This window comes from Nicotiana tabacum, chromosome 21 (assembly GCF_000715075.1).
Source record: "Nicotiana tabacum cultivar K326 chromosome 21, ASM71507v2, whole genome shotgun sequence".
Lineage (NCBI taxonomy): Eukaryota > Viridiplantae > Streptophyta > Magnoliopsida > Solanales > Solanaceae > Nicotiana > Nicotiana tabacum.
The window spans coordinates 30058102-30083510 of record NC_134100.1 but is presented as its reverse complement, the minus strand read 5'-3'; the positions used below and the strand labels follow the sequence as shown (position 1 = coordinate 30083510).

Sequence of the window (25409 nt, the reverse complement as noted above, 5' to 3'; positions counted from 1 at the left end):
ACTATCAAGTTATTTTTAAAAATTGATTTGTCATTGAATTCTTCTATTAATTAAGTTTAGTATGAACTACATTCCCGTGAGTTCTCCTAAAGTTGTCTCGAACCAATCTACTGCCCGAAACTTGAAACCTTCATATATCTAGTATAGCTGTCAGTTTATTTCATCCTGTGGTTTTGAAGTTATCTCTGGCTTACCTCTTCATGGTTCCAAAGGTCTGTTATGGTGCTCAATTTGTTAACTCTTTGGTATACGTCCTCTGTTGCTTTAGAGCTAATGTATGATAAATTAGAATCTATTTGAAGTCTAAAATCCTTTATAAAAGCCTGCAGATACCTACAACTCATTAACACTGTTAACAACACTATGGCTCTGGCACGTTTATGTATTCATGTATTGCTTTGTAAAGTTCTTTGGAAGGGCAACGTAAGGTTAAGCAACCGATGTCAGTGCGGTTGCTGTCTGCCAATGAGGTCCCCTCCGCACGCTAGACTAGATTGTCAGTGTCGTGCGAGAAAACCAATGTCACGAGCAATTGCGGAAGCTGAGAGAGAATTGAATTTTGAATGATGATGATGATTTTATTGATGACTGAAATGCTGATTACAAAGATGCGGTGTCGAGGGGGAGAGACACCAGAAAAATGCTTGCTTGAAAATGTTTGATTGTTTGGTCCCCCTTAATAATGCTTAAAAAAAATAAACCAACATTACATGACTAGTCCTAATAAAGCTTTAGAAGCACACTGAATGGAAATGATGTAAACTAGCCTATAATTACAATGAAAAGGACTTAGTTTATTACAAGGTAGAACTAAGTCCGATGGAAGCAACTTTGTCTTGTGGGTCAGGGTCTGCGCGCGCATTGCTGTGGGCGCGCGCGTCACTTGCTGTGTTGGCCTGAGGCTGGGCACTGATGCTTGGCATCAGGGTTTGTGCGCGAGGCGCTGCTGGAATGGGCCTACAGCTGGGCGCTGGCGAGGCATCAGGATCTGCGCGCGCGGCATTGTCAGGGCGCACGGCGCTGTTGTCATTGGCCAGCCCTTGGGCGCTGGCGAGAGGCATCGGTGGGGCGACAGAGGCGAATGCGCGCTTGTCACTTGGCGCAGCCAAGACCACGGGGCCGACCATGGCGCTAGGCATTGTGACTCTTGCTAGGCCGCCATGGGGCGCGGCCAAGGGGTCATGAGGCGTGTCTGGAAAGCAGCCCATGACATTCTCCCCCACCTGAGTTGGCCTCGGATCCTTATGATGATGATGATGATGATGATGATGATGATGATGGTGGTGGTGGTTGTTAGATGGGAGGTCTGCGCCCCTCTGTTCTGTGAGCTTGCTGTTGTAGCGACGCAATGATTTTATGCGGCTGACATGGAAGACTGGATGGATCTTCCACCAGGATGGAGTTTTCACCTGGTATGTGGACTTCCCAATGCGTTTTTCAATGGGCAGGGGCCCGATGTATTTTTGTTGCAGGCGAGGGTCATGGGTCCTTTCTACAAACAAGTACCGCTTCGGGATGCATAACATTACTTTGTCCCCTATTTGATGTTGGGCAAAGAAAAGATTTTGTTCGGTGAATCTTTTTGCCCGCTCTTGGGCTTTGACGAGATAGCTCCGCACTATCCCCATGTTGCGCTCCCATTCGCTCGAGAAGTTGGCAGCTCGAGGAGATTTCGGCATGGTTGATGCATTCACCGTTTGCGGGAGAAGCGGTTGCTGTCCGGTAACAATTTCAAAAGGGCTCTTGTTTGTATGATGGATCTTTTGAGAATTGAAACACAGTTGAGCAGCATCCAGGAGCTTCATCCAATGCTTCTGGGATCCGGTTGCAAAGTTGCGCAGGTATTCCTCCAGCATGTCATCGAACCGGTTTGTCTGGCCATCCGATGGTGGATGGATGTTTGAGTTGTGACTCAATGTTGACCCAAAGCACCTGAAGAGATGGATCCAAAAGTTGCTAGTGAAGCGTGATTCGCGCCTACTAACAATGTCTTTGGGCAGGACCCAATGTTTGACAATGTGCGAGAAGAAGAGTCGAGCTGTGTCTTCTGCTGAGATGGGCTGCTATGAAGGTTGCATAGTTTGAAAACTGATCTATGACAACCATGATGGATGCAAGATTACCGACTTGGGGTAATCTCGTGATGAATCTGAGGGAAACACTTTCCCATGGTCTCTGAGGGATATGTAATGGCTGCGAGGGTCTCGTCTGTGATGAGTGATCCGACTTGTCCTTGTGGCATGGCTGACAAGTCTTCACACGCTGAGGAGCGTCACCAGTCTTTTGAGGCCGATGACATAATGGCTGATTGTTGCTGCGAAGGGTAGCCGGAACCAGGGGTTCATGTCTGTTGACTACCTTCTCCAACTGCATGGCCGAGATGTTTTCAGAGGCCATCTTTATGGGAAAACATGGTATGGTGCAGGGCTTGGCCCCGTTTTCTCCCATCATCAGGAGCATGTTGGCATATGGTACCGGTATGGTGTTGGTTTGCCTCATGAACTCCAAACCCACTATGATGTCGAAGTCATCTATGATTGCGATGCGCAGGTCGATGCTTCCTTTGTATGGGCCAAGTTTCACTGGGACATTTGTAGCTGTTCCACCCAATGTCTGGGGTGGTGAGTTGATAGCCTTGACGCGGCCTTTGCTCTTTTTCACAACAAGACCCAGGCGCTCTACTTGAGTTGACGACAAGTAGTTGTGGGTGGCACCCATGTCTATCAATGCATGAAGGGGCTTGCCGTTCACTTTCAATTCGACGAACATTAGGGTCCTCGCTTTCTTAGGAGGTCTTTCGTCCATTTTTCCTTCCCTTTCTTGGTGATTGGGACTGAGATTTTCTTAGGAGGACATGCACTGGTCCCCGCTAAGGCATGCGAGATAGAGCCAACAATTGCATTGAAGGCGCCTACCTGGTCTTCTTCTGATGTGTCTGATGCGTCTGACTCATCCTCGACAGTATGATGAGCATTGACCTTTATGTTTGGGCATTCATTGTTCCAATGTTCCCCGCCGCAATGATGGCATTCTGAGGGAGGCTTTCTCCCCTGATTGTTGTTGATGGATGCAGCACTGTTGTTGCTGGAGGGAGGAGTCTTAGTTTTGGATGCACTCCGATCTCCCCCACTTTTGTTTGGGCCCCCATTGCTGGGATGGTTCCCGTTGAATCCCCCTCGGACAGACGGCTGGGGCCTGTCATTTTGAGTTCCCAAATGTTAATCGCCAAGGCATTCTGCAGCTTGAATGGCCTTTGGCAGGGTGTTTACCCGTTGTCTCTGTAGTTCCATACGGCCATGAGGTTTTAAACCTTCTATGAATGCGAAGAGTTTGTCTTTGTCCCCCATGTCACGTATGTTTAGCATGAGTGCGGAGAATTCGCGCACGTACTCGCGCACTGATTTGGTGTGGCGGAGTTTCCGTAGCTTTCTCCTTGCATTGTATTCTACATTTTCGGGGAAAAACTGCAGGCGTATGGCTGCCTTCAATTCAACCCATGTCTGAAGAGTATCTTCACCGACCTTGATGGCTTCGTATTTGACCCGCCACTAAAGTTTGGCATGCCCTGAAGATACATGGAAGCAGTCGCTACCTTTTTGGATTCTTCCAAATGGCCCACGACATCAAAATATTGTTCGATGTCGAAGATGAAGTTTTCCACTTCTTTAGCATCCCGGGATCCATCGTATGGATTTGGCTCCGGTATCTTAAGCTTTTGTGGAATAGGGGTGAGGTTTGCTGCACCCCTGATGTGGTTGTCGCCTCCTCAAAGTAGGCTCTATAGGGCAGCATTGACAACATTGAGCTTGCCTGTCAAGTCGTCTATGGTTTGCTGCATGGCAGTTAGTCTGTCTGCCTCTTGTTGCTGATGGGCTAAATCGTCGGCACGCTCCTGTTGGAGGTCCTCAAATTTGCCATGAATATTGGCAGTTTCGATGGCTGCCGTTTGTCGGTCATCGTCAGAGTCACGACTGATGTTTGCAATGTCATTTTCTGCCTGCCACATTCGGCGGTCCAGGTCGTCCAACCTTTGCACAAGGTTGTTGTTTTGATCAGGCACCGTATCCACGATGAGTCGTAATCGGTCAACCGTCTCTTCTAAGGATGCTAGACGCTCCCCATGATTCACCATGGTCAGAAATGGTGATGATGACAAATGTGTTCCCTCGTCCGATGTCAAGCCTAGGCTCTGAAACCAACTATTACCCAATGCCTTCCTGATGTTCTTTGGAAGGGCAACGTAAGGCTAAGCAACCGATGTCAGTGCGGTTGCTGTCCGCCAATGAGGTCCCCTCCGCACGCTAGACTAGATTGTCAGTGCCGTGCAGGAAAACCAATGTCACGAGCAATTGCGGAAGCTGAGAGAGAATTGAGTTTTGAATGATAATGATGATTTTATTGATGACTGAAATGCTAATTACAAAGATGCGGTGTCGAGGGGGAGAGACACCGGAAAAATGCTTGCTTGAAAATGTTTGATTGTTTGGTCCCCCTTAATAATGCTTAAAAAAAATAAACCAACATTACATGACTAATCCTAATAAAGCTGTAGAAGCACACTGAATGGAAATGATGTAAACTAGCCTATAATTACAATGAAAAGGACTTAGTTTATTACAAGGTAGAACTAAGTCCGATTGCAACAACTTTGTCTTGTGGGTCAGGGTCTGCGCGCGCATTGCTGTGGGCGCGCACGTCACTTGCTGTGTTGGCCTGAGGCTGGGCACTGGTGCTTGGCATCAGGCTCTGTGCGCGAGGCGCTGCTGGAATGGGCCTGCAGCTGGGCGCTGGTGAGGCATCAGGATCTGCGCGCGCGGCATTGTCAGGGCGTGCGGCGCTGTTGTCATTGACCAGCCCTTGGGCGCTGGCGAGAGGCATCAGTGGGGCGACAGAGCCGCATGCGCGCTTGTCACTTGGCGCAGCCAAAACCACGGGGCCGACCATGGCGCTAGGCATTGTGAGGCTTGCTAGGCCGCCATGGGACGCGGCCAAAGGGTCATGGGGCGTGTCTGGAAAGCAGCCCATGACATTACGTATTCATGTATTTCTTTGTAAAGTGTTCTTTCCCTATTGCAGCTCCATTTGACTAGAATTTATTTGGAAATTTCGTTATTGTTTTCTCTTCTTTTCCTTGTGTGTAACTTGGTCATTGGGAAAGGGGCTTCCAAGAGATCTTAAGCGGCTCTTCCCACATTTTAATTCACTTCTTTTGTTTTGTCTTATTTAATAATTGTCCCTTATGCCATTTTCCTTATTTGCTTATCTTGTGTACTGTGGATGCTTTGTTTAGTTTATTACTTAGTCAATTTGCCATGCTTTGTTTGTTTTGGATATTTGACTTGCCTGAGCAGTCATATGATTGTGCAACGCGACGGGTATATGGGAAGGGGGAGGATGGAGTCCGTAGTAATTTCATCTTATTTTAGGATTGAATTCGGTCTAAATGCATGAAAATGATAAGTTAAAAGAACATGACTCCGAGTTGAATTTCTTTTTAGTTTTTTTCTTATTTACTTATTCTCATTTTATTATTATTCGCTTGTAACATATTTAAGCCGACCACACCCAGGTAGGAACTTTTGGATTTTTGTTAGTTTTGAGGCGAGAGGTCGTTCCCTTTGTTAAATTTATCCCGGGAATGCCCCGAATGATTTGTACATATTTATTCCGCGGAATGCCCCGTAGTATTCTGTAATTGGAGGCCGTGGGAACATTGTAGTAGAAGTAGCGTATGATAATTTAGAACTTTAATTTTCCTTTTTTTAATTCCTTTCATTTAGGTGGGGACGACTTCGAGCCTCTTTTGTATTTATTTTCCTTTTTTGTGATTTTACCTCAACTTGAATATTTTAAAAGCCGACTAGATCAAGTACGCAATCGTACTAGTTACGGGACTTGGGGAGTGCCTAACACATTCTCCTCGAATCAAATGAACCCCCTTACCCGAATCTCTGGTGAAGACTTAGTTTGGAGTCCAAAGTGTTTTAAAAGGAAAATTATTTTTAAAAACGGTGACCTGGCACACCAAAACCAATGTCAGGTGGCGACTCTGAGTTATTTCCTTTTGAACACAATTTTGTCACTTTTAATTAAAAATTATTTTGAGCTTTACAAATACTTTTATTATTTTTAAGAGGGTTAAGTGAGGTGAAAAAAAAAAGAGTATGACAGTATTAATTTTAATACTATCAAGTTAACTTTAAAATAATTACAAGTAATTGTATAAAGTTGTCGGCGCTAATATGGGCATTCCAGATTCCAATAATTGAACAAACGTGAATCCATTCATAAAATACTTGTCCTCACGTTCGATGATTAATGCTATAAGCCATTTCTGGTACTAATATTCCATATTTCGACTAAAACTTTTTTTATGTGTTTAATATGACGAATATTAGCGTTAATTCAGCAATTTCTACGTTAATATATGTTACGCGATCTCTTTTATATGACTACATTTGATTTAACATAAAATTCGAGATTGATGCTAACAAAAATTAATGTATCCTTAGAATCGTATTTAAGAAGTTGTTAACACATTCTCTTTTTTCTATTCTATGTCGTACACTCTTTATTTTAGTTTGCCCGAATATTATTGCATTTTCCTATTTGGAGATTGGTCTTAATTATCATTTGGACTCACTTAATATAAAGATTTGACTTTTTATTCAATTTCACACTGACTAGTGCCTCTACTAATTCACTCAGAGATTAATAGCTCATAATAACCGAGTTGCGTAAACCAGCTATTCATTTGATTACTTGGGGGAAGGGCAAAGGCGGAATGGGTATGTGAATGAGTTGCTTTTTTAATTTTTTTTGAAATTACATTAGGGAAGGAAATAATGTGCTACTAATAGAATTTGAAGTTTTGAGACCATCCAACTTACCGTAGAAAGTAGAAAGCTCACCAAGTGAGTTAAGCCTTAACCTCGAAAGCCACGAGTGCTCTGTCTTCGAAAAGGCAGAATGCTGTTATAGAATCCGCTATTTTAGAAATAGAATAAGCTTTGCGTCCTAACCAGATATCGTGAGGCGATAATGGGTGCTTTATCTAAACTAGGCAGGTACCCACAACCGCCATAACGAAGGAATGAATCTATCAAGTGGGAAAGGCCCTCGTAAGGCCTCTCTCATCCCTTGCTTATGCTGAATCGAGATTTTATTGGTCTTCTTTGACCCGCAGGTGCGAATCGGTAGTTGTGAAACTAGCTCTGGCTTGATGACTGCTTTACTTTTAGCTTTTTTCCTGGGGCATAGAAGGAGTTGATCCTGGTCGAGGTAAATGGATATAGGAATTCATACCCAGTTCAAGGCTTGTCCTCACTAATAAAAAACAATAATCCCTCCCCTTATGTTACCCACTTTTACTCATTTCTTCGGTATACCTCAATACAAGACAAGTGCAGGAAAGGATAAACAATAAAAACCGGGCTATCGCCCTATCTAAGCGCAGCTTTTCTCTCTCCTCTACGGAAGTAATCTTTTAATCTATATTTCAGTTCCTGTGTCTGTCGCTATCGCCCTATTCTCTCTCAATTGCCTATCCTTTCTAGATGAGTGGGAGTCCCTTAGCAGTAGCTTACAACACTTAAGATTGACCTCCTCAAGTGCCAGATATGAATGTTTTATGAATTTCATACGGGACTACTTACTTACCTAAAGTTCACTTTTGGCTTACCAAAAAAGTTAACTGAAGGAACTGACCTAAGGAGTCATTTGGTGTATGGGATAATGATTAATATCCTGAGAGTAGATGCAAGATTATTTTATTCCACAGTAGATTGAATTTTGAATACGGAATTAACAATCTCGTGATTACTTAATCCCACAATTGCGTATTATTCTATCCTACATTGAGGATGAGATAATAGTTCCGGGATAATAAACACTAATAACAAAGATGCCCTTCTCCAAGACTCTTCTCCCAAAGCCTTTTACAAAATTCAAGTTTAAAATTGGAAATAAAGTTTTACCTTAATTTATCTAGCATACATCAAACACATATTTATATTATATTCAATATATCTAAGTTTTAGTCCAATGAACCAAACATCTTCCAATAAAAATATACTATTAACTAAATTAATGATACCATTAGTATAATTCTGGGAAACATATCTTATTTCCCTACCAACGTACGGCCCTAAGAGTTTGGACATTCATGTTTTTCAAAGTTTGAAAATGCGGGCAGAATTTAAAGGAAGTAGTACTTTAGTTCTACAACCTGTTTAACCAAAAATCTGAGTCTTTGGTCAAAGCTAGAAACGAAGAGAAATTCGGGTTATTGATAACCAAGAGACGAAAATAATAAAAGATTTTTTGAGAACGATGATAAAACAGTAAATAGCTTTGTATTTCAGTCAAGTCTCAATAATCTTCTTTTCTACAGATGTCGAGTCCTTCTCATTTTATAGTTGATTCTAGGAGAAGATGTAATGCCTTTGTCTTAATGAGGCAATTATGAGCAATAAATGATATTAAAAGAAACGTTACTCAATCATTCCTATTAAATACAAATTCTCTAACGTATTTGATATTTAATGCTGAATTTGGACTCTTTTGCATCATCAGATTCATATCTTCAATCCTTTCCGATCTTCGGGGTTTTAAATGACTTATATAGGTACGAAACTCGTGCCTCTTGAATAACGACTCGTGCCTATTTAACTTTCTTCTCTCCGTATATGTTGTCGCCCGTGCCTTCTTGGTTGATTACCGTGTTTTGACTATTTGACCAGTCCACGTGTCATGACACGTCATCTTCAATATATAAATTCAGTTTTTCCCAATACAGATAGTCCCCCCACTTTCCATTTATTTATCAATTAAATATTTGGGAAGTGGATCTTCACAAAAAGGGAATTTTTACCATAATCAATGCTATGACAGTACTAATGCTTCAATTGTCTTTTCTATTTAATGCTCTACGCACACGTCACCTTCTGATTGGCTCCGTAATTTTGCAGCCTTTTTTCAAGGCTTATTCATACCTTATATTCATGAAGTGATAGTTGCCTTTAATATAGGCTTTGCTTCATTACACTTCTAAGTTTGACAGTTGTCATTATAAACATATTTGACCCTCTTTCTTTTGTCTTCTTCTTCATAGACCTTCAACAAGCAATTTATTATTCACTTTTGCTTTTTCTCCCCTTTAGTTCATCCTTCTTCAACAATGTCATCTCCAAACCCTAACCTTAGAAAAGTTTCAATTCTAGATCACTTCCCCAATGCCCCCGTAAGACATAGGAGAGGCAGAGGAGGTAGGCTTCGGAGCTTGAGCCTAGGATCCACTCGTGGTGATTCATCTGGTTCTGCTTCTTCTTCTTCTGGTATTAGGAGTTCTATCCCAAAGACCCCTTCTTCTAAAGGTAAAGAACTTTCTAAACCTACTCAGGAACCTTTAGCTGAAGAAATTGTACCCAATGATTTATCTTTTGGGAATGATAGAAGATATCTCCAAGAACAAGTTAAAAATTTAGAAAAAGTTGACACCTATCCTTCTTTAATAACTGAACTTGTGATTCCTACTGTTAGGAAGGATTGTAATTGGAGAGATAATCTTCGTATGATGATTCCTGCCCCAAACCAGAGAATTTCTTCTTTCAGAATTGGATTCTCTTTCGTTTATACTTATCCCTTTACTTTGGGATTTAATCCTGCCATTGACCCAGTTATACTTGAATTTTGCCGCTTTTTCAAAATTTGCTTAGCACAAGTAGGTCCTCTTGTTTGGAGAGCTGTGGCTTGCTTAAGGTATTTGTCTACCAAAGCCAATGTTAATTTTACCTTTTCCCATCTTATTCACCTATACCACCCCAAATTATTCCGTCATGGAGTTTTTATCTTGACTGCAAGAAGCAAGAAGGTTTTGGTAAACCCCGAAGATGACAAGGATCGAGGGTGGTATTGTCGTTACGTTGTTGTACGTATGGTGGATTTGTTGGGTGAAACAAACATTCCCTTCCCTGAGAAGTGGAATTTTGCACGTAAGTTTTTCTTTTTCTTACTGTATCTACTTTTTAAGAATTTTGATTTCTTTTCTAATCTCGTCTTTTTTTTGGCTTTTGTAGCAACCATGGGAGATGTGGAACACGTTCCTAACTTCCGTGGTTGGGTAGATTCAATTTTGAAGATTGCGCCTATGGAGGCGAGAACTTGGAAATCAATTTCTCTTTTGAATGGTTGGAAAGTGAAGTCCCATGGTATGTATTTCCTTATGCTTTGCCGTATATTGAATTTTTTCTTATTTTAATTCTTTATCCCTCTTTTTATCAGGATTTGGTATCAGGGGTATGACAGCTGAGGTAGTCGTTGCCATTCGAGCGTCTTCAACCGCTTCACTTGATTTGGAAAAGACTCGGGCCACGCTACCAAAAAGAAAAGTTGTAGAAGAAAGTTCTGAGAATGAGGAAGAATACAATACCTCGTTGATAGCTAGGCCAAGAGCCAGGAGACGCGTCATTGATGGAGATGAAGTTGAAGATGCTCCTGCTCGAGCCTCTATCTCCGAGCCTGTTCAAATACTTTCTTATGAGGATACCACTCCAAGAGGCTCTAATGAATCAATTCGACGTCTCTTTGTTAGTGGTTTTGAGAGTGGAGAGTTTGGACCAGTTCTTGATGAAACTCCCCTCTCTTCTTCTATTCCCATTTCTTCTATTCCTTCTATTCCTTTGACAACCACGAGTATTTCTTTGCCTATTTTATTGACTCCTGTTTCTTTACCTGTTTTGGTTCCCATATCTGCTCCTACTGTCCCGGCTTTGACTCCCACAACTCCCATTGTTTTTACCTCTTCTACTACTCATTCTTTCATTGTTCCCCCTCATTCTGTTCAGCATATAGAGGCGGGTTCTAGCAGCAGAGGCATGGCTATGAGAAGTGTTACTCTTGAAGTTCCTGCCAATCATAGCCTTTTGAGAAAGACTGGTGGAGCTGATGTTTGGCTCGAGCCTCTAATCGGAGATATTGAGAAGAAGAAGATGGAGAGCCACAGTTGCTTGACTCTGATGAATGACATAGTTCATTCTACCTTGAAGGTACTTCTCGTTTAACTTACAAGTTTTTTTTTATATCTCTCTATATTCTCACATTTGATGTCTTTCCCTTGTAGGCTAATCTTATTGGTACTGAGTTAATGGGAAGAATCTCCACTCTAGAGAAGAAGGATCGAGAGTCTGCGAAGGCTATCTCTGAGGCTAGGAGAATAGCCGAGGAAACCCAGCTTGAGGAAGCAAACTGGAAGGAGCAATTTGAGAATGCTCAGGGGACCATAGAGGAGTTGTAAGAAAGTAGAAATCACCTGGAGCAGCAAAAGCGTGATTTGACATCTGAGCTAGCAATTGCCAAGGCTTTTTCAAACCAATTCGAAAACGATAAGGAGCTTTTGGAGTACTCATTTTCAGAACAATTATCAAAGGCCAGTGAATAAATCAGAGAGCTTAAGGCACTTGTGGAGAAGAAAGAAGAATATGCAGGGGAGTTAGTGCAAAGCTTGACTCAAGCTCAGGCTGACTTAAGGATCTTCTCTGACGAGATACGTGCTTTGAAGAGTTCTCATGCCTCCCTTGAAGCTTCCCATGATTCCCACTTAGCTGAACACCAGATATTGAAGAACGATCTTGCTATGTGGGAAAGGGAGTACGGTCTTCTTGAGGAGAACTTTAACATAGATGTAAGTTGGGCTTTTCTAAAATCTCACCGTGATGCTTTGATGGAAGCTACTCAAGAAAACTTTGAATTGCAATCTGAATTAGCCAAAGTCTTAGACACTATTGAAAAAAGCCAAGAACCAGTTGATACTCCTTCTCTTGCACTTGGATCTCCTAGGGCAGAAGAGCTTTTAAATGAAGAAGTGGCTACTACGGCAATTGGAGTTGCAATTCCGGCTCCCGAGGGTGAAACTTCTATGAAACAGTCCATGGAAGCTGAAGCTCCCGTGACTCTTGCTTCCCTTTGTGATTTTAACACTCCAGGCCCAGTTGAAACCGCTCCTATTGTTGCTCCCTCAGAAGTTGTTACCGTGCCTGTGACTGCCCCTGAAAATGAGATTGCAACTTCTGATGTTCCAACCCCTTCAGTGACTAGTTGAATGTATTTCAAACTTTACTGTTTTTTTATTAATCAGTGGTGTTATCCCTTAGCAACTTTAAGGGATCTTTTGATGAAGTCCCCAGTTATCATAATGGGGCATTTGTAAAAAACAAATATTTTGCTGACTAAGTTTGTACTTAGTCTTTTATATTAAGAAGTTTTATCGGTACTTCTGTATATTTTATTCTTGCCTATTTATCTAGGACTTATACAATAGCTTAGCATTTTTATCCTTTGAAAATGCTTTATGATTCTTCTCATGGATTATCAACATGAGGCTTATAAAAGAGGGCCCTTTTATTTTATCGACACTTAATGAAGAAGACGTCTCAACTTCATAATGGTGTTATAATACGATGAAAGAAATATGAATACACATGTTTTGTATGAAACAACTTTGACAAGTTTTTATTCATGAACTTTAACAAGTTTTTTGACTATTACATGTATTAAAATACATCTATAACTTCCTCGTAAATGTTTTTCTTGTAACAGATTTTTACATAATATAAAATAAACAAGGTTTTTCTTCATAACCTGTTTCAGTACATAGTCATGACCCTATCTTTATATGAAGAGTTTGAGAGGTGACTTCGTTTATGAGTTTGAGAGATGACTCTGTTGTTCTCATGGGAAAAACATTATGATGAATGTCTTGTGTTTGTTGAACACGATGATGAATGCTGAAGACTTCGTAACTTTTTCTCAACACTTGCCTCTTTGTGGTCGACTTTTGTTCGATATTCGTATCTATTTTTCTACACATATCTGTGTATAATATGTAGTCCCCCAAGTGTTTGAGCGGTAAAGTATGAAGCCTCGAGCACTTGTTTATTTCTTTCAATTTCGTCCTTTTCCTGAAACAGAAAAATATACGGGACTCGGAGGTGCGATTATAGATGAAGACTACCTAACTCGTGTGTATTTCCATCAGATTAATTGTAACCCTAGGCTGGGAATTTAATAATACTCCATTTTGCCTTGCAGGTCGTGACTCATCATTTGGCATGAGTTAGGGTTTTTGCCTAGCATCTAAAATCGTTAGTAAAACTTTAATAATTCAAAAGAAAAAATTTTAACATGGCGATACCTGACCGTGGGTACTTTCTCAGAAGTAATATCTCTTTAAATGGACGGCATTCCAATGTGAGGGTAAAACTTTGCTATCCATTGTCTCCAACTCGTATGCTCCTTTACCCGCAATGTCACGAACTCTGTATGGTCCTTCCCACATTGCACTTAGCTTTCCTGAATTAGCAGCCTTTGCAGATTGGAACACCTTTTTAAGCACAAAGTCCCCAATTTTGAAAAATTTGAGGCATGATTTCCTATTATAATATCGTGCAATTACTTGCTTTTGTGCTGCCATTCTTATCAATGCAGCTTCTCTTCTTCCTTCAAGCAAATCAAGGTTGACCCGCATCTCTTTATCATTAGATTTCTCCGTTGCTTGAATGTACCATGTGCTCAGTTCACCTATTTCAACTGGAATTCAGGCTTCCACACCATAAACCATTGAAAATGGTGTTTCTCCAGTGCTTGTTTTTGTCGTTGTACGATAAGTCCATAATACTCCAGGTAATATCTCAGGCCAATTACCTTTTGAATCCTGTAACCTCTTCTTCAAGTTGTTGATAATGACATTGTCTGTGGATTCTGCTTGTCCATTACCCACTGGATGGTATGGCGTAGATGTTATCCTTTTAATCTTCCAACTTTGAAGAACTTCTGTGATTTGATCTCCTATGAATTGTGGTCCATTGTCACACACGATCTCCTTTGGTGCTCCAAAGCGGCATATTATATTTCGCCATATGAAGTCTTTAACTTCCTTCTCTCGTACCTGTTTAAATACTCCTGCTTCTACCCATTTAATGAAATAATCTGTGAGTACAAGTAGAAACTTTACCTGACCCTTTGCTTGTGGTAGTGGACCTACGATATTCATTCCTCATTTCATAAAGGGCCACGGGGCTATAACAGGGTGTAGTAACTCAGCTGGTCTGTGCATATTATTGCCGTATCTTTGATATTTATCATATTTGGACACGAAGCTGTTTGCCTCTTCTTCCATCTTAGGCCAATAATATCCTGCTCGAATCAATGTTCTTACCAGTGACCTTCCCCCTGCGTGATTTCCACAATGTCCTTCGTGCACTTCCTTCATCACGTATTCTGTTTGAGAGGGTCCGAGACACCTTGCTAGTGGTCCATCGAACATCTTTCGATAAAGATTTCCTTGATATAAACAATATCGAGCGGCTTTTTTGCGAAGCGCGTGAGCCTTCCCTTTGTCATTAGACACGGTTCCGTGCTGTAAAAAAGCAATAATTTCGTTTCTCCAATCCCATGTTAAATTATTAAAATTTACCTCATTCCTATCAGGTTCGAGAACGGAATGAAATAAATGTATGACTGAAGCATTTACGTCATTTGCTACGTCAGCTGCAGATGCGAGATTAGCTAAAGCATCTGCCTCCACATTCTCATCTCTTGGGATCTGCATTACCTTCCAAGTTTGGAATTGCTTTATTAGTTCCCGTACCTTTTCGAGATATTCTTGCATTCGAGTTTCCCTAGCTGTATAATTCCCCAGCATTTGATTGACCACGAGTTGAGAATCACTCTTGATTATAATTTGTGTTATTCCGAGTTCTCTTGCCAATTCTAAACCTGCAATTACAGCCTCGTACTCTGCTTCATTGTTAGTTATAGAATGACATTTTATAGCTTGCCTAATAGTTTCACCCGTAGGTGGTATGAGAACTATACCCAGACCTGCTCCTTTTACATTAGATGAACCATCAGTGAATAAAATCCAAGTCCCCGGGTTTGCACCATTAAAAACTTGTAATTCTTTTTCTGCTTCTAAATGCATCCCCTGGCTAAAATCAGCTACGAAATCGGCTAATACTTGAGATTTTATAGCAGTCCTAGGTTGATAAATGATTTCGTATTCACTTAATTCTATAGCCCATTTTGCTAACCTCCCTGACAATTCATGTTTATGCAAAATGTTTCGAAGCGGAAAAGCAGTAACTACAACAATGGGATGGCATTGAAAATAAGGTCTTAATTTTCTAGATGCCATGATCAAAGCTAATGCTAACTTTTCTAGCTGTGGGTATCGTGTTTCAGCATCTAGTAAGGACTTACTTACATAATAAATAGGAGATTGTTTACCTTGGTCCTCACGGACTAAAACAGCACTTACCGCAACTTCAGACACAGCCAGATAGATGAGAAGCTTTTCTCCCACCTTTGGTTTTGCCAATAACGGTGGTTTTGACAAATAAGCTTTCAAATTTCTAAGGGCTTGTTGACAATCTTCATTCCATTTAAAATGATCTTGCTTTTTGAGTGCAGAGAAAAACTTAAAACACTTTTCTGAAGATTTGGAAATAAATCTCCCCAAAGCTGCAATTCTTCCCGTTAATATTTGAACTTCCTTTTTATTAGTAAGGATATCAGAGATTTCTTATATTGCTTTGATCTGAGAAGGATTTACCTCAATACCACGGTTAGAAACAAGAAAACCCAAAAACTTACCTGATACAACTCCAAATGCACATTTTATGATCATGAGACTGCTGGGTTTTGACGAGCATATCATCTATATATACCTCAATTGTCTTTCCTAAATATTCTTGGAATATTTTGGTGACCAACCTTTGATAGGTTGCCCCAACATTTTTGAGACCAAAGGGCATTACTTTATAACAGTAAGTCCCCCTGTCTGTGATGAAAGAAGTTTTTTCTTCATCACTAGGGTCCATTTTAATTTGGTTGTACCCTGAATATGCATCTAAAAAACTTAAAAGTTCATGTCCTGCAGTTGCATCAATTAATTGATCTATATGTGGTAAAGGAAAAGAATCTTTTGGACAAGCTTTATTAAGATCTGAATAATCTACATAGACTCGCCACTTGCCATTTTTCTTAGGTACAACAACTGTGTTGGCTAACCAATTAGGGTACTTTACCTCGCGGATTGACCCAATTTTTAATAGCTTTTGGACCTCATCTTGAATCACCTGGTTTTTGAAAGCCCCTTGCTTTCTTTTCTTTTGCTTTATTGGTGTAAAGGATGGGTCTTCGTTTAATTTGTAAGTCATCACATCCGGTGGTATCCCTATCATATCAGCATGGGACCAAGCAAAACAGTCCATGCTAGGTTTTAGAAATTCAATTAACATACGTCGCATGTTTGAGTTTAAATTAGATCCAACATAAACTTTTCGTTAAGGCCATTGCTCAAATAATATCACAACCTCGAGTTCTTCGATGGTTGTTTTGATATTTTCATTCTCCTCAGGTTCTTGAATTGTATCAGGTCTCGAGTCTTCTAAATCTGTTTTCTCTCGCTCAGTTGAGGTTTGATTGCTGACACCTTCAACTATTTCTTGTAATTGCTATTTTTCTTTGTTTACGGTTCTCGTATCTGTTATAGCGTTGATACTCCTCGCTGTTTGCTGATCCCCTAGAATTTGACAAATCCCCTACGGTGATGGAAATTTAATAACTTGATGTAGAGTTGATGGAACAACATCCATATCATGGATCCAAGGCCTCCCCATGATCATATTATAGGCCATTTCCATATCAACTACCTGAAATTTAGTTTCTTTAACAACACCTGCAGTAAAAGTTGTTAGAATTACCTCTCCTTTTGTTACCACACTTGAATTGTCGAAGCTTGACAAGGTATGTGCCTTGGGTATCATTTTGTCTTTAGCTTGCATTTCACGTAATACCCTTAGTAGTATAATATTTACGGAACTCTCTGGATCAATCAAAACTCATTTTACATTAGTATCATGTACAAGTAAAGATATTACCAGTGCATCATTATGTGGGGTTATCACTCCTTCGGTATCTGCATCATCGAATGAAATACTTTCATTTTCTAAAACCTGCCATACCCGTTTCCCGTGTGTAATTGTTACTTTAGAAACCTTGTTGGAAGCTGTGTAGGTTATGCCGTGAATATCTTCTCCCCCACTTATCACATTCACTGTTCTCTTGGGTGAAGGAGGCTTTGGTGGCTCTTGCCTATTTTTCATATAGGCTTGTTTAACTTTTTCACTAAATAACTCAGTGAGGTACCCTTCCTTCAATAGATGATCAACTTCACTCTGCAATAATCTACATTCTGAAGTTTTGTGCCCGTGATCATTGTGGAATTCGCACCAATGATCTGGATTGTGTCTATTTGGATTTGACCGCATTTCTTTTGGCCATTGTACCTTATCTCCCATGCTTCTCAAAACAGCCACGAGCTCGGAGGTAGTGACATTAAAGTTATATCCGCCGAACCTTGCCTTTAAACTTCTGTCATCATCTCTTGACTCTTGTCTGTTCCGATCATTTCTGAATCTTGATGAAGAACCAGATTCCCTGTTCCTCGATTTTTGATCATATTGCTGGCTATCTTGTTTTGACCGTGAGTCTTTTCCTGCAGGTCCCATATATGGATCGTACCTATTTTTACCTGATCTTTTTTCAGTTTCTGATCTTCTAGAACCGCCCCTTTCTTCATGATGAAACTTAGGTACGGTATCTTCTTCAATTCGCAGCTTCGTACTGTACCTGTTGTAAACATCATTCCACGTGGTTGCAGGGAATTCTCGAAGGCTTTCTTTGAGTCTTCTCGTGGCTTCAGAACTTTTGTCATTTAAATTACTTGCAAAAGCTATTGCAGCCCAGTTGTCAGGTACACGGGGTAGAGTCATTCTTTCACGCTGGAATCTATCAACAACGTCTCTGAGCAACTCTGAATCCCCTTGTTTGATTTTGAAAATATCTTCCATTCTTTTCTCAACCTTTTGAGCTCCCGAGTGTGCTTTAATAAAAGAATCTGCAAGCTCAGCAAAAAAATTTATAGAATTTACAGATAAAAGAGAATACTAGGTTAATGCACCCTTGGTGAGTGTTTCTTCAAATTTTTTGACCAGTACTGATTCGATTTCTTGTTTGGTAAAATCGTTGCCTTTCACGCCTGTTATAAATGCAGTCACGTGGTCATGTGGGTCTGTTGTACCATCATATTTCGGGATGTCAGGCATTTTGAACTTTTTCGCAATTGGAAGGGGAGCAGCACTTGGCTTCCAAGGTTGTTGTGAGTATCTGTCCATGTGTACTCCTTTTAATACAGGCGGAACTCCAGGGATTTGCTCAATACGCTCATTTTGTTCCTTAATATGTTTCTGCAAGGTTAGAACTAAATTTTACAAATAGGAATTATTTGAATTACCTGGTCTCCTGTGGTTCACTGGTGGTTCCTCCATTTTCAGAATTAACAAGACCAGAGCGAGGATTCTCCAATGTATTATTATTAGGAGTTGGTGTGGGTAGTGCAGCAGGCAATCGACTAACTAGAGCCTGAAGAGCTTTGCCGACCTGTGCATCAATTAGCTTTTGTAAAGCTTCACTTGCACCTCCTTCAAAATGTTCAGATTGTTCTTGTTGATCAGCACGGGATTCAGGGGCAGGAGTGCCTTCATGAGATTGACGTGGTGAATCTAGAGGGAAGGGAACCACGTCAATGTTCGGTAGGTCTCCTTGATTTTGATGGGTTTGATTTTCATGGTTTCCCAAGGTGTTTTCACTGTGGTTGTTGTTGTTTTACATGATGATAACAACGGATAGAGCGTAGCTTAAAAGAAAAGATTATCAGTTTCCCGGTAACAGAACTAATTTGTTTAACCAAAAATCTGAGTCTTTGGTCAAAGCTAGAAACGAAGAGAAATTCGGGTTACTGATAATCAGGAGACGAAAATAATAAAAGATTTTTGAGAACGATGATAAAGCAGTAAATAGCTTTGAATTTCAGTAAAGTCTCAATAATCTTCCTCTCTACAGATGTCGAGTCCTTCTCATTTTATAGTTGATTCTAGGAGAATGTGTAATGCATTTGTCTTAATGAGACAATTATGAGCAATAAATGACATTAAAAGAAACGTTACTCAATCATTCCTATTAAATACAAATTCTCTAACGTATTTGATATTTAATGCTGAATTTGGACTCTTTTGCGTCATCAGATTCATATCGTCAATCCTTTTCGATCTTCGGGGTTTTAAATGACTTATATAGGTACGAAACTCGTGCCTCTTGAATAACGACTCGTGCCTATTTAACTTTCTTCTCTCCGTATCTGTTGTCGCCCGTGCCTTCTTGGTTGATTACCGTGTTTTGACCATTTGACCAGTTCACGTGTCATGACACGTCATTTTCAATATATAAATTCAGTTTTTTCCCAATATACAACCTGTCACCCATGAGTTTACAGGTTGGCAATGCACTGCCCGCTAATGGCAGTAACATAACTAGAACATAAAGGCCATTCCTTATTTTTGTATAAAAATTATTACTCCTATGCAAAAAAAAAAAAAAAATGATCAACAAGTTAAGTTTTGCGAGAAGTCAAATATATAAAGATTTCAGTTCTTTATTTGATATTTGAATTTCTAAAATTAAGAAGCAATAACTCGAAAAAAAATTGTTATTTATATAGATACATAAATAAATGATGACAAAAAAATATTATTTGACTCTTTAAAGTTTAAATAGTAGCAGTAACATTGTTATTGTTCTTAATGAAACATCATCATTACTACTACTTCCTCCGGTTTTGCTGATTAAGATTTTAATTACCCTTATCTTTTTTATAAATAGTTAATTAATGACTGTTATGAGTCATATTTTAGTAGTAAGAATGAAATTATAAAGAAAATAACGCCTTCTGGATTTTTAAAATGAGTATAATATTTTTTACCACTATTTTTAGTTGAAGTGATAAATAAAAAAGGACCGAAAGAAGTTGTTATTAAGTAGACTGTACCGTAAGATTTTTATTGTCTCATTGCTGTACATAATTGACGTACGTCGCTTCCTGGTATATTACTCAATGCATTCTCATCTCCTACTTATACCTTCCTCCTTTCTTCTCTCCTCCTAAATTTTTCTCATGTATACAAATTGTTCATTACTTCATTCATCCATTTTCTTCTAACACAAGCAACTAAATCAATCCTCTCTTGTTGAATCAGATCACCAAAGCACAGCAGCAAAATGGGTATATGCAATTCTTGCGAATCTACATCAGTAGCTACAGCAAAATTAATACTACAAGACGGAAGATTACAAGAATTCTCTTATCCTATAAAAGCTTCATATCTCTTACAAAAAGATCCAAATATCTTTATTTGCAATTCAGATGAAATGGAGTTTGGAGATATTGTATCAGCCATAAAATCTGACGAAGAGCTTCAATTGGGTCAACTGTATTTTGCTTTGCCTTTGAACCGGCTGAAACGTAAGCTTAAGGCGGAAGAAATGGCTGAGTTAGCAGTGAAGGCTAGTTCTGCATTGAATAGTATTTGTGGTAAAGAGAAATGTGGGTGTCGTAATAAAGTTGATTTATTTTCAGGAGAGAAAGATGGTGGGAAGTTAGGGAAGAAGGTGGCGGGTGGCGGTGGTTCGACGGTGGCTGAGGGGAGAAGAGGGAGGAGGAGTAGTGGTGGTGGCGGTGATGGGCGGAGAGGGAAGTTCACGGCGAGGTTGAGTGCAATACCTGAGTAGGATAAATTCTTGGGCATTTTCTTTTTCTGAAACACTACTACAAAACTAGCATTTTTTCTCCAAAAATTTCTTTGGTCGCAAAAGTCAACAAAAATAAAATAGAAATTAGTAGTGTTGGTGGTGGTGGTGATGAACCGAATTCGGTTGGAAAGAACTTGTTATAACAAATTAAAAGTAATGGAAATTAGACCCACATTTTAATATTCACTAGATTAGAATCTGTTGATGGGTGAAGCTTGAGATTAGAGTGTTTAAACAAAAATCTGAGTCTTTGGTCAAAGCTAGAACGAAGAGAAATTCGGGTTACTGATAATCAGAAGACGAAAAGAATAAAAGATTTTTGAGAACGATGAAAAAGCAGTAAATAGCTTTGAATTTCAGTAAAGTCTCAGTAATCTTCCTCTTTACAGATGTCGAGTCCTTCTCATTTTATAGTTGATTCTAGGAGAAGGTGTAATGTCTTTGTCTTAATGAGGTAATTATGAGCAATAAATGACACTAAAAGAAACGTTACTCAATCATTCCTATTAAATACAAATTCTCTAACGTATTTGATATTTAATGCTGAATTTGGACTCTTTTGCGTCATCAGATTCATATCTTCAATCCTTTCCGATCATCGGGGTTTTAAATGACTTATATAGGTACGAAACTCGTGCCTCTTGAATAACGACTCGTGCCTATTTAACTTTCTTCTCTCCGTATCTGTTGTCGCCCGTGCCTTCTTGGTTGATTACCGTATTTTGACCATTTGACCAGTCCACGTGTCATGACACGTCATCTTCAATTTATAAATTAAGTTTTTTCCCAATACAGATAGTCCCCCCACTTTCCATTTATTTATCAATTAAATATCTGGGAAGTGGATCTTCACAAAAAGGGAATTTTTACCATAATCAATGCTATGACAGTACTGACGCTTCAATTATCTTTTCTATTTAATGCTCTGCACACGCGTCACCTTCTGATTGGCTCCGTAATTTTGCAGCCTTTTTTCAAGGCTTATTCATACCTTATATTCACGAAGTGATAGTTGCCTTTATTATAGGCTTTCCGTCATTACACTTCTAAGTTTGACGGTTGTTATTATAAACATATTTGACCCTCTTTCTTTTGTCTTCTTCTTCATAGACCTTCAACAAGCAATTTATTATTCACTTTTGCTTTTTCTCCCCTTTAGTTCATCATTCTCCAACAATGTCATCTCCAAACCCTAACCCTAGAAAAGTTTCAATTCTAGATCACTTCCTCAATGCCCCCTTAAGACATAGGAGAGGCAGAGGAGGTAGGCTTCGGAGCTTGAGCCTAGGATCTACTCGTGGTGATTCATCTGGTTCTGCTTCTTCTTCTTCTTCTTCTTCTTCTTCTTCTTCTTCTTCTTCTTCTTCTGGTATTAGGAGTTCTATCCCAAAGACCCCTTCTTCTAAAGGTAAAGAACTTTCTGAACCTACTCAGGAACCTTTAGTTGAAGAAATTGTACCCAATGATTTATCTTTTGGGAATGATAGAAGATCTCTCCAAGAACAAGTTAAAAATTTAGAAAAAGTTGACACCTATCCTTCTTTAATAACTGAACTTGTGATTCCTACTGTTAGGAAAGATTGTAATTGGAGAGATAATCTTCGTATGATGATTCCTGCCCCAAACCAGAGAATTTCTTCTTTCAGAATTGGATTCTCTTTCGTTTATACTTATCCCTTTACTTTGGGATTTAATCCTGCCATTGACCCAGTTATACTTGAATTTTGCCGCTTTTTCAAAATTTGCTTAGCACAAGTAGGTCCTCTTGTTTGGAGAGCTGTGGCTTGCTTAAGGTATTTGTCTACCAAAGCCAATGTTAATTTTACCTTTTCCCATCTTATTCACCTATACCACCCCAAATTATTCCGCCATGGAGTTTTTACCTTGACTGCAAGAAGCAAGAAGGTTTTGGTAAACCCCGAAGATGACAAGGATCGAGGGTGGTATTGTCGTTACGTTGCTGTACGTACGGTGGATTTGTTGGGTGAAACAAACATTCCCTTCCCTGAGAAGTGGAATTTTGCACGTAAGTTTTTCTTTTTCTTACCGTATCTACTTTTTAAGAATTTTGATTTCTTTTCTAATCTCGTCTTTTTTTTTGGCTTTTGTAGCAACCATGGGAGATGTGGAACACGTTCCTAACTTCCGTGGTTGGGTAGATTCAATTTTGAAGATTGCGCCTATGGAGGCGAGAACTTGGAAATCAATTTCTCTTTTGAATGGTTGGAAAGTGAAGTCCCATGGTATGTATTTCCTTATGCTTTGCTGTATATTGAATTCTTTCTTATTTTAATTCTTTATCCCTCTTTTTATCAGGATTTGGTATCAGGGGTATGACAACTGAGGTAGCCGTTGCCATTCGAGCATCTTCAACCGCTTCACTTGATTTGGAAAAGACTCGGGCCACGCTACCAAAAAGAAAAGTTGTAGAAGAAAGTTCTGAGAATGAGGAAGAAGAGAATACCTCGTTGATAGCTAGGCCAAGAGCCAGGAGACGCGTCATTGATAGAGATGAAGTTGAAGATGCTCCTGCTCGAGCCTCTATCTCCGAGCCTGTTCAAATCCTTTCTTATGAGGATACCACTCCAAGAGGCTCTAATGAATCAATTCGACGTCTCTTTGTTAGTGGTTTTGAGAGTGGAGAGTTTGGACCAATTCTTGATTAAACTCCCCTCTCTTCTTCTATTCCTTCTATTCCTTTGACAACCACGAGTATTTCTTTGCCTATTTTATCGACTCCTGTTTCTTTACCTGTTTTGGTTCCCATATCTGCTCCTACTGTCCCTGCTTTGACTCCCACAGCTCCCATTGTTTTTACCTCTTCTACTACTCCCTCTTCCATTGTTCCCCCTCCCTCTGTTCAGCATACAGAGGCGGGTTCTAGCAGCAGAGGCATGGCTATGAGAAGTATTACTCTTGAAGTTCCTGCCAATCATAGCCTTTTGAGAAAGACTGGTGGAGCTGATGTTTGGCTCGAGCCTCTAATCGAAGATATTGAGAAGAAGAAGATGGAGAGCCACAGTTGCTTGAAGGTACTTATCTTTTAACTTACAAGTTTTTTTTATATCTCTCTATATTCTCACATTTGATGTCTTTCCCTTGTAGGCTAATCTTATTGGTACTGAGTTAATGGGAAGAATCTCCACTCTAGAGAAGAAGGATCGAGAGTCTGCGAAGGCTATCTTTGAGGCTATGAGAATAGCCGAGGAAACCCAGCTTGAGGAAGCAAACTAGAAGGAGCAATTTGAGAATGCTCAGGGGACCATAGAGGAGTTGCAAGAAAGTAGAAATCACCTGGAGCAGCAAAAGCGTGGTTTGACTTCTGAGCTAGCAATTGCCAAGTCTTCTTCAAACCAATTTGAAAAAGATAAGGAGCTTTTGGAGTACTCATTTTCAGAACAATTATCAAAGGCCAGTGAAGAAATCAGAGAGCTTAAGGCACTTGTGGAGAAGAAAGAAGAATATGCAGGGGAGTTAGTGCAAATCTTGACTCAAGCTCAGGCTGACTTAAGGATCTCCTCTGACGAGATACGTGCTTTGAAGAGTTCTCATGCCTCCCTTGAAGCTTTCCATGATTCCCACTTAGCTGAACACCAGATATTGAAGAACGATCTTGCTATCTGGGAAAGGGAGTATGGTCTTCTTGAGGAGAACTTCAACATAGAGGTAAGTTGGGCTTTTCTAAAATCTCGTCGTGATGCTTTGATGGAAGCTACTCAAGAAAACTTTGATTTGCAATCTGAATTAGCCAAAGTCTTAGACACTATTGAAAAAAGCCAACAGTCAGTTGATACTCCTTCTCCTGCACTTGGAACTCCTGGGGCAGAAGAGCTTTCAAATGAAGAAGTGGCTACTGCGGCAATTGGAGTTGCAATTCCGGCTCCCGAGGGTGAAACTTCTATGACACAGTCCATGGAAGCTGAAGCTCCCGTGACTCTTGCTTCCCTTGGTGATTTTAACACTCTAGGCCCAGTTGAAACCGCTCCTATTGCTGCTCCCTCAGAAGTTGTTACTGTGCCTGTGACTGCCCCTGAAAATGAGATTGCAACTTCTGATGTTCGAACCCCTTCAGTGACTAGTTGAATGTATTTCAAACTTTACTGTTTTTTTTATTAATCGGTGGTGTTATCCCTTAGCAACTTTAAGGGATCTTTTGATGAAGTCCCCAGTTATCATAATGGGGCATTTGTAAAAAACAAATATTTTGCTGACTAAGTTTGTACTTAGTCTTTTATATTAAGAAGTTTTATCGGTACTTCTGTATATTCTATTCTTGCCTATTTATCTAGGACTTATAGAATAGCTTAGCATTTTTATTCTTTGAAAATGCTTTATGATTCTTCTCATGGATTATCAACATGGGACTTATAAAAGAGGGCCCTTTTATTTTATCGACACTTAATGAAGAAAACGTCTCAACTTCATAATGGTGTTATAATACGATGAAAGAAATAGGAATACACATGTTTTGTATGAAACACCTTTGACAAGTTTTTATTCATGAACTTTAACAAGTTTTTTGACTATTATATGTATTAAAATACATCTATAACTTCCTCGTAAATGTTTTTCTTGTAACAGATTTTTACATAATATAAAATAAACAAGGTTTTTCTTCATAACCTGTTTCAGTACATAGTCATGACCCTATCTTTATATGAAGAGTTTGAGAGGTGACTTCGTTTATGAGTTTGAGAGATGACTCT

At 39.8% G+C, this 25409-nt stretch overlaps 1 protein-coding gene across 1 annotated transcript; it reads left to right on the top strand.

Moving 5' to 3' along the window:
• The first annotated feature begins 20082 nt into the window (after positions 1-20082).
• LOC107813527 (uncharacterized) lies at positions 20083-21185 on the top strand. The gene has a single exon (XM_016638807.2). The coding sequence runs from the start codon at positions 20173-20175 to the stop codon at positions 20680-20682; it is 510 nt and encodes a 169-aa protein (XP_016494293.1). The 5' UTR covers positions 20083-20172; the 3' UTR covers positions 20683-21185.
• The last annotated feature ends 4224 nt before the right edge of the window (positions 21186-25409 follow it).